The sequence below is a fragment of the Octodon degus genome, unplaced genomic scaffold, assembly GCF_000260255.1.
Source record: "Octodon degus isolate 3935 unplaced genomic scaffold, OctDeg1.0 scaffold00017, whole genome shotgun sequence".
In the NCBI taxonomy this organism is placed as follows: Eukaryota; Metazoa; Chordata; class Mammalia; order Rodentia; family Octodontidae; genus Octodon; species Octodon degus.
Genome location: NW_004524593.1, coordinates 3,625,317 through 3,637,352, shown reverse-complemented (window position 1 = coordinate 3,637,352; position 12,036 = coordinate 3,625,317). Strand labels below are relative to the sequence as shown.

The 12,036-nt window shown below is 42.1% G+C and overlaps 1 protein-coding gene across 3 annotated transcripts in view; it reads left to right on the top strand.

Annotated features, from left to right (window-relative positions):
- Positions 1-12,036, top strand: part of Dars2 (aspartyl-tRNA synthetase 2, mitochondrial) — a 28,692-nt gene that overhangs the window by 5,429 nt on the left and 11,227 nt on the right. For 2 of the 3 annotated variants that reach the window (XM_004626903.2, XM_023710372.1), the window contains exons 6-11: positions 2,400-2,523; positions 3,222-3,268; positions 5,166-5,272; positions 6,881-6,950; positions 7,747-7,926; positions 10,451-10,558. In XM_004626903.2, the coding sequence (XP_004626960.1) occupies positions 2,400-2,523; positions 3,222-3,268; positions 5,166-5,272; positions 6,881-6,950; positions 7,747-7,926; positions 10,451-10,558 (636 nt within the window). The remainder of the gene's footprint in view (positions 1-2,399; positions 2,524-3,221; positions 3,269-5,165; positions 5,273-6,880; positions 6,951-7,746; positions 7,927-10,450; positions 10,559-12,036) is intronic. The other variant, XM_023710371.1, reaches the window with a different exon arrangement.

Sequence of the window (12,036 nt, the reverse complement as noted above, 5' to 3'; positions counted from 1 at the left end):
TCTATTGAGCCATCTCCCCGGCCCGTCCCCCCTGCTTTCTGAGACAGGGTCTTGCTAAGTTGCCTAGGCTAAGTTTCTTTTTGCAGTCCTCCTGCCTCAGCCTCCCAAAATAACAGGGTTATAGGTGTACACTACCATGCTTGGCTTATGAATTCTTCTTTCTTTTTTTCTTTTTTCTTTTTTTGAGACAGGGTCTTACTGTGCAGTTCAGGCTGGCCTTGAGCTCACTTTGTAGCCCAGGCTGGTCTCAATCACAACGATCCTCCTGCCTCAGCCTCCCATCCTGGGATTACAGGCTTGTGCCACCATGCCTGGCTTGAATGTTCTTAAATAGTGATAGTTTATTAATGTGTTTTGGCCTATAAGCACACTAGGCCAGAGCCTTCCATGATGGTAACAGCCTGCTATCGCATGTGCTAGAGGTTCTCCACCACTGCCCTGGACTATTCTTTTCTGTAGATTGAAACAGAAGTATCTTTAGGATGCTATATTTTTTTGTTGGTATTTTAACCTTTTTTTTTTTTTTTTTTTTTTTTTTTCCTTTTTTGGCAGATTTCCCTTTGGCAGGGATTGAACTCAGGCCTTTGCGCTTGCCAGGGAAATGCTTATTCTACTGAGCCATCTCCCCAGCCCCTGTATTTTAACACTTTAAAAGGCAGTTTGTACCTCACTTGAAAATGGCTAGATGGCATAGGGGAATCCTGTACTTTTTAACTATAAACTTCTAACCATGATAAAATGTGTACTTTGAGCAACTCTTGACTTCTCACCATTCATGTAAATATGATTACTGTAATTTACAATGTGTTTTGTTTTTGAAAGCTTCAATTGTACCTTGTTTCTTCAGTGGGCCGTATTTTAATGGCTACACAGCACTTTTACTTGGCATCAATTATGATTTCATTTAGAAATAATTTAGCTGCCTCATTTCAGCTGGCGCGATTACTGATCTCTCCATTCCTTGGGGGTGACTCTGCCACAGGGGAAAGGCTCCATTCTATTCCAGTCTGTGTTGCTGTGTAGGTCCATGCAGCAATACAGGACGTGGCTCCACCGACTAGTACAGCATTGCCATATTTGTCGTGGAAATCAGGTGTCCGTTTCTGGTGGCTCTGCCTTGCCACCATTTGTTGACTGCTTTGAACTGGAAAACGACCTAATGTGCTTTCCTGCCAAGGGAAACATCGCAGAGTTGTAGTTGAACCTGTAGTTACTGCAGCTGCCGGCTCAGTGCAGCTTACTTCCAGATACCCTTGCAAAGAGTCCTGCAAAACCTTGTTTTGTTTTTTAAACAGGGTCTTACTGTATAGTTCAGGCTGGCCGTGGACTCATTATGTAGCCAAGGCAGGGGTCAAACTCACAAACTCATGGCCATTCTCCTGCCTCAGCTCCCCAAATGCTGAGATTACAGGAGTGTGCCACCATGCCCAGCTAATTTAGGATGTTTTTATCAAAGTTTTGGGGTTTAATGGAATTCGACAGCACAGGTACAGACACCCCAATGATTTTCAGCTTTGTTGCAATTACAGACTTAAAAAAAAAAAAAAAATTACAGACTTATGTACTGTGGACTTTTGTTGTGGTGGTGGTGGTGGTGGTGGTGCCGCCAGGGATCAAGCCTAGGGCCTTGTACATGCTCTGCCTATCCACACATAGAGAGATGCAGGATTTACAGCCTTGAAAATAAGCAGGCCTCGCTGTATCCCTGCATGCCCAGCGCTGGAGAGGCTCAGTGCCCTCTCTTCAGTCCTTACACTTCTAGTCAGTGTCCCATTCGGGTAATAAACTCCCAGCTTTCACTTTGCCCTATCTCTTTACAAGATCCCTGAAACCTTTACCTTTTTTGTTTTTCACAAGTCAACTGTGGGCTTAAACAAGAAATGTTAAAGTAAATAAATAAATATTAAGCAGTAAAGGGTGATATTACTAAGAAATGGTTAAAAAAAAAAAGTGAGTCAGGTATGGTGATGCACACCTGTAATTTTTGAACTCAGGAGGCTGAAGCAACAGAATTGGCATGAGATTGAGACCAGCCTGGACTACATAGTGAGGTCAAGGCCAGCTGAACTACATAGTGAGACCTTGTCTCAAACAAAAATAGAAACAGTAAAATCTGTACCCCTAACAGACTTCAGGGGACCAGGGATATCGCTCAGTGGCTTAAGCACCTGCCTGGCAAGCACAGGGTCCCTAATTCAGTCCCCGGTACTGCACAGAACATAAAACAAAAAAACCTTCAAGGCTGCAGGAATTAAGGTGGCAGGGTACACACAAATCAAAACTGCGCTGTTATTTGATGGTGGAAGCTACAGTTTTTGGAAATTCAAATTCTGTATCTAAAGATAACACCTTTCTAATATGCAAAAAATATTTCAATGTCAGTATTTTTATTTGTGTAGAAAACAGAGGCTCTTCGTTTACAGTATCGGTACTTGGACCTGCGGAGCGCCCAGATGCAGCACAACCTGCGACTCAGGTCCCAGATGGTCATGAGGATGCGGGAGTATCTTTGCAATCTGCATGGTAAGGGAAGCTCGAATGTCTTTGGAGCTTTTGCATTGCTGTTCTGCTCAGTTTTTTTATAGCCTTTTCTTCACATCATTGGACCTGATGGTGCCAGAAACCTAAAATTCATTCCATGTGGTAGGGTAGTTTTTGAAGAAACATGAAGTTACAGTGGTTTGTCCTACGAGATATCTTTATAAATAGTTCCTTCTTGGGTCACAAGGAGATCCTTTGGAAGATGAGAACCAGTTCCATTGCTTAGTGCAGTGTTTCCTGTCAGTACTGCCTCATTTTATGTAGTGGTGCTGTACTGCTGAACCACACCCCCAGCCCTTAATTCTTTATTAGGCTTAGCTATCATTTCTTGGATACTCAGAAATAGCCTGAGAATTAAACTAAATCCTTGATCTGCCCTGCATTTTTTCCTTCTCTGCTTGTGTTATTTTTACTTCATAAGCAGAACATTTTAAACACTGGAACAGCTCTGTACACCAGAATCCATCAACTTATTTGGAATTATTTCATGTTGGAAGTATCAGGCTTATACCAGAATAGATATTTAGGGGAAAATTTTACCTCTCTTCTTGAATTTGTAGAAACCAACATCAGTAGGCCTAGTAGCTTATTTGAAACTCCCAATAAAAACTGTACTATCAACATCATATTTCAGATTCCAAAATTCTGCGTATTAAATTCTCACATTTCTCGTTTTTCAGGATTTGTGGATGTAGAAACCCCAACATTATTTAAGAGGACCCCAGGGGTAGGTATATTACTTAAATCATTCTGCTAATAATATCCTATTAGTTATAAAAAGGACAACTTTGCTTTTATATTCGCTTGGTCCATGTTTTAAATTTTATTTACTGCCTCAGCACAGTTATAGTTAATAAACTAGGTTTTCCTAGGAAATGAGAAAATTATGGGTCAAAAAAATATTGGGTCAATATTTTGGGTGAGGGCCAACGAGATAGCTCAGCAGTCTAAAGCGCCTCCTTAGGCAGGTGCAGGGGACCACGATTTGATCCCTGGCACCACTATGCCATGCAAGCCCTGCCCTCAGGGCTGGCTGAGCCGGCCAAAAAAAACCTTTGAGTGAGAACCCTTTTATTCCATGAGTTTTTTCCCCTTGAGGCTTATCAATGCTTTTTTTTTTTTTTTTTTTTTTTTTTTTTTTTGTGGAACCGGGGGTTGAACTCAGGCCCTTGCCCTTGCCAGGGAAGCGCTTATTCTACTGAGCTATCTCCTGGCCCGAAAAAATTCTTGTTCATTAATAACTGACATCCCTAATTATGTGCAAATATAAATAGATTTTAAGTATATATATTTTAAATATAGACAGACAGATGGAGATGGCCTTCTCCGTCTTTGCTGTACTGGGAGCAACTCTCCCACCATAAGCCTGTAACTCCCCAAAATATCTGCCTCCTGCAGTTTCGCCCACACTGGCACCTTAATTGTGAGCACCTCTTACCTTCTGAGCCAGCCAGTGACAGGTGGGAGCCTCAGCAGCGCTTGTCACTAGCTGTTGCTTCCACATCAGAGCCTTTGCCATTTCAAAGGACATTGACACAGCAGCCAGGTTCCCTGGAGCTGAGGCCCCCATGGTGGGGTGGGCTGGCTTTGGGGCTGCTATTAAGAGCCTCATCTTTACTTGTGTCAAGAAAGAACCCTTCTCCAGAGCAATAGTTCCTCTCCTTCACTATTTCACCGTGCCCCCCCACCCCATGGGGCTCTTGCCCAGTGGTGGCCTGTCTCATTCTCTTTGTCGTGTGAAAGAGCGCTCTCCACTTTCCATAGTTTCTTGTGTCTGGTCTGCTCTGTGTCTTCCTTTTTCTTACTGCCCCACAAAGCCCGGAAAAAGCATTTGACTAAGATACTTAAAAGGAAGATGGATACTATATGAGTAAGAGAAAAAGAGACTTTCATTTCTAAACACTGACATATAATCTATGCAATCTATAGTCTTATAAAACTACAACTTAATTTAGAAAAGCAATTAGGAATTACTTAGAAATGTATGATATGTGTTCAGCTAGTGACTGACTAGGGAATTCATTTCAACAAGCATATGTTTAATACCTCTATGTAGAAACAGTATTTAAAGCACACACATCCACACACACCAAGGTACTGGGGATTGAACCCAGGTCCTTCCCATTAAGCTGAATTCCTAACCGTTTTTATTTTGAGACAGTCTCACTAAGTCTAGATTGCTCTGTTGGGTTTGAACTTGGGATCTGCCTGCCTCAGCCCCTCATAGTGCTGGGATTACAGGCAGTACCACCATCCCCAGCTGTGCAAGCCTTCTTGGAGACTGAAAGGTCCGCAAGAAGTCATCTCTGTCGTTCTGAGAACTTTACTCCTTAGCTTCATCAATAAGCTGACATAACAACTTCCACCAGGCAATTATACCTTTTTGTTGTTATTGTTTTTGGATACTAGAGACTGAACCCAGGACCTTTGCACTATGCTACATCCCCAGCCTATTTTTTACTTTTTATTTTGAGATGAATTCTTGCTAAGTCACCAAGTTACCCAGGCTGGATTCAAATTTGCCATCCTCCTGGCTCAGCTTACCAGAGTTCTGGGGTTTCAGACATATGCCACCTGCTCAGTTTTGTTCTTAATAATATCTCTCTTCTCCCTCTCTTTAAAAGGGTGCCAAAGAGTTTCTAGTACCATCCAGGGAACCCGGAAAGTTTTATTCTCTCCCTCAGAGTCCTCAACAGTTTAAACAGCTTCTGATGATTGGCGGCTTAGACAGGTGAGTTTTGCTTTTTTTTTTTTTTTTTTAATGCTATTAATTATCAAAAAAGGAAAAGAGAAAAAGAAAGAAGAACTCATAAAATTGTCAGATCTCTTAAGAGAAGTTTAGAAGGGTTAGTGCGATAGCTCAGTTGACTAAGTGCCTGCTTAGGCAAGTGCAGGAACCAGGGTTCCATCCTTGGCATCACATGCTGTGCCAGCCAGCCCTGCCCCTGGGCACGCTGAGCTGGTCACTGAGACTGGGTGGTGGTGCACGCCTGTAATCCCACCTCTAGGGAGGCTGAAAATGAGAATCACTACAAGTCCAAGCTGCACAGTGAGACCCTGTACCAAATACATTTAAAAAAAAAAAAGAAAAGAAAGTCTTTTGAACTAAACCTTCAAGAACAGAACTGTATTTCAGCAGGCAAAGATGAGAGTTGGAATGACACAGCACAGGAAAGCTCAAGTATATTAATAAAGCAATTAAGTACTTTAGTTTTCATGAAGAAAAAGAATATCTGGCCAGGCATGGTGGTATACACCTATAATTCCATCACTAGGGAGGCTGAGCTGGGAGGATCGCTGCAAGTTTGAGGCCAGCCTGGGCTATAAAGTGTGTTCAAGGCCAGCCTGACCTGCAGTGAAACCCTGTCTCAAAAAGAAAGAAAGAAAGGAAAGAGTATCTGTAGAAGTATAGACTGGGTTGCACAACCATCTAATGTACAAACATCTCAAGTAGCCAGAGTATATTTTGACACTAATATATAGAATGGCAGTATTTTATGAGTCAGTTGTATAGCTGATTAGATTAAAGCATTGTTTAAAAATTAAGATTCTATGGCTTTGCAGTGTAACTTCAAGTATAACGGGACGTTTTTTCCTTTGTGTAACCGTACTTGTTTAACTGATGGCCCTGCAATGTAACTTTAGATAGGTAAACTCCCTCAGCAACCTGTGATCTCACAGAAGCCTCCAATCAATGCATGAGATCTGCCTTTGTACCTCCCAGCTTGCTCTCCCTTTAAAACTCCCAGAGCCCTGCTGGGTGGGGCACTGACTCTGTGGGAGAGATTGGTGTAATAAAATGCCTCCTAAACCTTTAAATCTTTAAAGATTCTAACCAGGAATGGTGGCACACACCTATAATTGTAACATTCTAAGAGGTTAATGCAGGAGGATCAAAAGTTCAAGGCCCAGGGCCACATTCTGAGTTCAAGGCCAGCCTGGAACACAGTGAGACTGTCTCAGAAAATACAAAAACAGGCTGGGAAGATAGGTTGGTAGTCTTAAGTGCTTGCCTGGCAAGCACAAGGACCTGGGTTTGATCCCCAGTACTGTATGCCCTGCCAGCCCTGGAACCTTGGGTACACCATGCCAGCCACCAAATCCTAGAGTAGTGGTACGTGCCTGTAGTCCAGCGCTGGGGAGGCTGAGACAGGAGGATCACTATGAGTCTGGCCTGTGTAGCCAGACTCTGTACCAAAAATAAAATAAGATAAAATATTTCTCATGTTTTTCAGATATTATTAATAAATTTATTTGATTGCCTGCATTACTATAAACTTTTGGGGGAAATGCGTGTGCCTAGAATCACGCCTGACTTAATACTGCCTTCCAATTGCAGATACTTTCAGGTTGCCCGGTGTTATCGAGATGAAGGTTCAAGACCTGATAGGCAGCCTGAGTTTACGCAGGTACTTGGATTCATATATTTGTCTCTTACAAACTCAGGCTTACTGCAGCCAAGAATTTCAAGACTGGAGCTATAATTTCATGTATTTTCCTATGGATTAATTTTACATATCAGAAATTTAATTGTGCTGACTTGCATTCAGATACTTATTCAACTTACGATCTGTTTCACCTGTCTTTTTTATAAGGAGCATGGTCATGTATGCCAGAGATTTCTGCCATGTTTTTATTTTTTATTTATTTATTTATTTATTCTTGGCGGAACCAGGGATTGAACTCAGGCCCTTGTGCTTGCCAGGGAAGCACTTATTCCACTGAGCTATCTCCCTGGCCCCTCTGCTATGTTTTTATATCATAAGATAAAGTCATTAAAGCAAATCTGTTACATTTTAGAGGCCATAAACTCTGTACTTTGATGTTTAATCTGTTCACCTAATCTGCTGGCTTAACAAAGCCACTACGACTTGGTTTCTATATGATAACAGTGTGATGAAGTAAAAAATCAACTTGGGAATTGGATAGACCAGGGGTCAAATGCAGCGTGACTGCTTACTAATTGCAGATAGTGAGCAAGCTGCTGAGTCTCTCTGAACCTAAAACCATGGATAGCTGTGGGAATTAAACAAGTATTGATTCACGTAAGACATTAGTACAGTGCCAGACATAAAACAGCGGTGCAGTATTTGCACCCTTTCCACATACTGTTTGTATGCAGAGTGCTGTGGTGGTAGCTTCAAATCAGTGCAGTAGTTGTATTGTGACTATTTAAGCTTGCTTCGCCTGTTATTTCGGTTTCAGATTGACATAGAGATGTCTTTTGTAGACCAGACTGGAATCCAGAGTTTAACTGAGGGTTTGCTCCAGTATGCCTGGCCTGGAGACAGAGATCCTGTGGTGACTCCTTTCCCATCCATGCCTTTTGCTGAGGCGCTGGCCACCTATGGAACCGATAAACCTGACACTCGTTTCGGGATGAAGGTGCTGTTTTCACTTTCCCAGGACCCAGTTCCCCTACAGTTCTGCAGACCTTTGTCACCTTTGTTGTTACCGAGCTCCTGCAAGACAGACTATGTGTCTGTTGTGTTCTGAGGCCCATTTCTAAGATCAGGACTCTTGCTAGAAAGTTGTATTGTAGTACTTATTATTAATTGTGTGGAAAATGTTTTCAGTCTTTATAAGCCCAGATAGTACTTGGGTGCGATTAAGAGTTCTGAGTGCTATGAACCACTCAGAGCCGACCTGCTTCTGGGTTGGGGTTTTGTATATGGCAGAGCAGCTCCCTCACTGTGATTGATTCAAAGTCAGCTCTCAACATAAGGTTTTGTTGGGGGAAAAAAAAAAAAGATAGCATATTTTAATTTTTAAGTTTAAAAAAGATTATCAAGGCATGGTTATGCACTCCTGTAATCCCAGTGCTTGGAAGACTGAGGCAGGATTGCCATGAATTCGAGGCCAGCCTGGGCTACAGAGTAAATTCAGACCAGGCTGAACTACATAGTGAGTAGTATGTTTGTTTCAAAGAAAAAAGAAGAAGAAAAAATAGTGACCCTAATAGAAGAACAAATTATTAGGAAATTGAGTTCTGTGCCAGTTTGGTGGCATGTACTTGTAGTTCTAGCTATGTAGGAGGCTGAGTCAAAGACCCAGAACTTCAGAACTGTCTCGAAGGAGACCCCATCTCAGAGAGAGAGAGAGAATCCTATATGACCTATGAACAGTCAGTGTTCAGATCTTACAATTAAAGAAAAACAGTAGGGCTGGGGAGATGGCTCAGTGGAATAAGCACTTCCCTGGCAAGCGCAAGGCCCTGAGTTCAATCCCTGGGTCCGCCAAAAAAAAAAAAAGAAAAACAGTATACACAAAGTAATGACCATGTACTGTATTATAGATACCAGTGTAAGCTGGGGGTGTGGGGCACACGTGTAATCCCAGCACTCAGGAGGCTAAGGCAAGAGGATCACTGCAGGTTCAAGGCTGCTCTGAACTACATAGTGAGACTGTTTCAAAGCACCAGGAAAAGAAAAACAAAAATGTTACGAATACCAACCTAACTATTCTTTCTTTCCTCTTTTGTAACATGGAATAATAATATTTTTTTCTTGAGAGTATGAGAGATTGAATTTAAGGTCTTCACGCTAAACTGCATCCACAGTCTTTTTTTGATTTTCTGTTTTGAGACAGGCTGTCACCAAGATTGCCTAGGCTGGGCTGGAACTTTTTGTCCTCCGGCCTTGGCCTTCCATATGCTGGGATTACGTATAGGCCTGGGCCACTGTGCCCTTAAGACAGTTGTTCTTAAATCACACAACTTGGGTTGGATTCTGACTGCCCAGCTGTGTCTTCTCTGCCTCTCTTTCCCTTTCTCTGTCTCTGTCTCTGTCTCTCTCTCTCTCTCTCTCTCTCTCTCTCTCTATATATATATATATATATATATATATATATGTAAATTTTATAAAACTCTTGGTTTCATTGTGGCATTTTCATACAAGGGCTAACATATTTTGCTTATAGCTGTCCTCCCATTGTCTTCCCTACCTCTCTCCTCAGTTGCTCCTTTAATGAAGTGGAAATAGTAAATAATATAAATCCGGCATAGATGGCATCACACGTGTGTAATTTTAGGTAACCAGGAGGCTAAGGTAGAAGGATCCAAGTCCAGCCTGAGAAACGTAGCAAGATCCCTGTCTCAAAATTTTAAAAGGCCTGGGTAGGTGGTTTAGTGGCAGATCCTGGGTTCAATCCCCACTACTAAAAAAAAGAAAGGAAAAATGAATGTGAAATGAATGTAAAAAGCTTCTCAACCTAAAATTAGCCCTCTGTGGAGACCCCTATAAATTTTAACTTATCAAGATATAGTCCCCTTTTTCCCCTGTCTTTTTGAGATAGGGTCTCACTGTGCAGTTCAGGCTGGCCCAGAGCTCACTTTGTAGCCAAGGCTAGTCTTGAAGTCACAGTGATCCTCTGCCTCACCCTCCTTAGTCCTGGGAGTGTAGGCATGCACCGCCATATCCACGTAAGTCCCTTCTTGAGAATCTTGTTGCCAGGCGTGGCAGTGTACACTTGTGATCCCAGCCCTCAGGAAGCTAACACAGGACGATGACAGCAAGTTCAAGAACATCCTGGACTGTATAATGAGACCTTATCTCAGGGCATGGGTGGGACATACCTTAATCCTAGCACATGAGAGGCTGAGGCAGGAGGATCATCATGCGTTTAGGCCAGCCTGGGCTATAATAGTGAGTTCCAGGCCAGTCTCAAACTACGTAGGAAAACTTTGTCTCAGAATGCAAATAATAGACACTGGGGGTGGTGGTGCGCACCTGTAATCCCAGCGCTTGGGAGGCTGAACACAGGCGGATCACTGTGAATCAGATCTTGGTAGTGAGACCCTGTAAACCCTGTACTAAATACAAAAGCAATAAAAAGTAATCTTGTTGATACAGTGATTTGAGATAAAAATGACTTCTTGTGTAGTTACCCCTTTTTGTTACCCATTTTCCAGATTACAGATATCAGTGATGTGTTCAGAAACACAAAGAGTGAATTTCTCCAGGACTCACTCAGTAAGCCCCAAGGAACCGTCAAAGCCATCTGTGTCCGTGAAGGAGCAGTAAGTGAAGCAAAGTTCCATTTTTTTCTAGAATGTATGTTGTGGAATGTTCACCACTGGCACATTTGCACTTGAGAAAAAACAGTCCTCTATATAATTTTTTTTTAATGTAGAGTCTAACAATGTCCCTAAAATTATAAGAAAATAATAAAATACTATCAAGCAAGTTTACATTTAAGATCTAGAGCCTTCTATTTTTCTTGAATTAACTTATTTAGGGGACTATTTTATTCTTTTTTAAAAATTATATATGCTGCTGAAGCAAACACTTTATTCTCTTTTAAACTATGCTGTATTGGCTGGACATGGTGGTACACACCTGTAACCTCAGTGCTCAGGAGGCTGAGGCAGGAGGATTGCCAGGAGTCAAGGCCAGCCTAAGCAACATAGTAAGTTCAGGGCCACCCTGAATACGCAGCAAATCTGTCTCAAAAAAAAAGGAGACTGCTGTACCAAGGACAATTCTGTTGGGGGTGTTTTTTTCAGGAAAAAAATAGTATTCACTTTTCATCTCCAGCATGCATTTGCCCAAAGGCTGCAAGCTGCCTTATCAGCTCCAGCCCAGCTCTTGTGTGTTGGCTTTTGACCATACCCAGCTACTGGTTACCACTCACCACTTTCAAGTATGTCTGCTTTTCTCCAAGTAGACAATGTAATTCCAGCTACATGGGAGACTGACTCAGGAAAATCACAAGTGCAGGCCCAGCCGAATAGGGCGTCTGTCTCAAAAAATAAAAAGGGATGGAGAAGAGACCCTAAATGCAATTCCCATTACCACTAAAACAGCAGCCAAAAGGAATTACAGGGATACATGTCATTTGTTCATGTGTGTAGACTTCACGTACTTGGTTAGATTCTTTATGAGTACAGTTGTTAACCATAGTGTCTCACTTAGAAAGACTTGAGATAATTTGGAGAATGTAAAGGATAAAGAATGTTAAGAAATGGAGGGGCTGAGGATACAGCTCAGCAGCATAATCACCTGCCTGGCAAGTACAAGGTCCTGAGTTTGATTCCCTGTACCACAAAAAATATTAAGAAACCTAAAGGCACGGGGAGGACTGAGGCAGGAGGATTGCCATGAGTTCAAGGCCAGCCTGAGCTAAATAAGCAAGTTCAAGACCAACGTGAACTACATAGTGAGACCCTGTCTCAAAAATTTAAAAAATATTCCAAGGTCAATTAAGATTCAGGACATATGAGAACTTGTACTGTAACATCCCATAACTCAGTAGTGTCCCAAATTTTCTGATCAAGGAGATTATGGAACCAAAGAAGAAAGTGATCGATGAGGTAGAGTGTGCCTAAGGAGAGTCACCAGGAGAGAAAACATTCAGGCTTTCACAGAGAGCACATTGGCCAAGCAATGGCCGTGACTCATCCACATGGCTGACACTGACAAAGGATCTACAATCTGAGGTACAGGGTCTCAGGATAAATCCTGAGGGAATTTGACTGACTTTATCAGATCCAAAAGC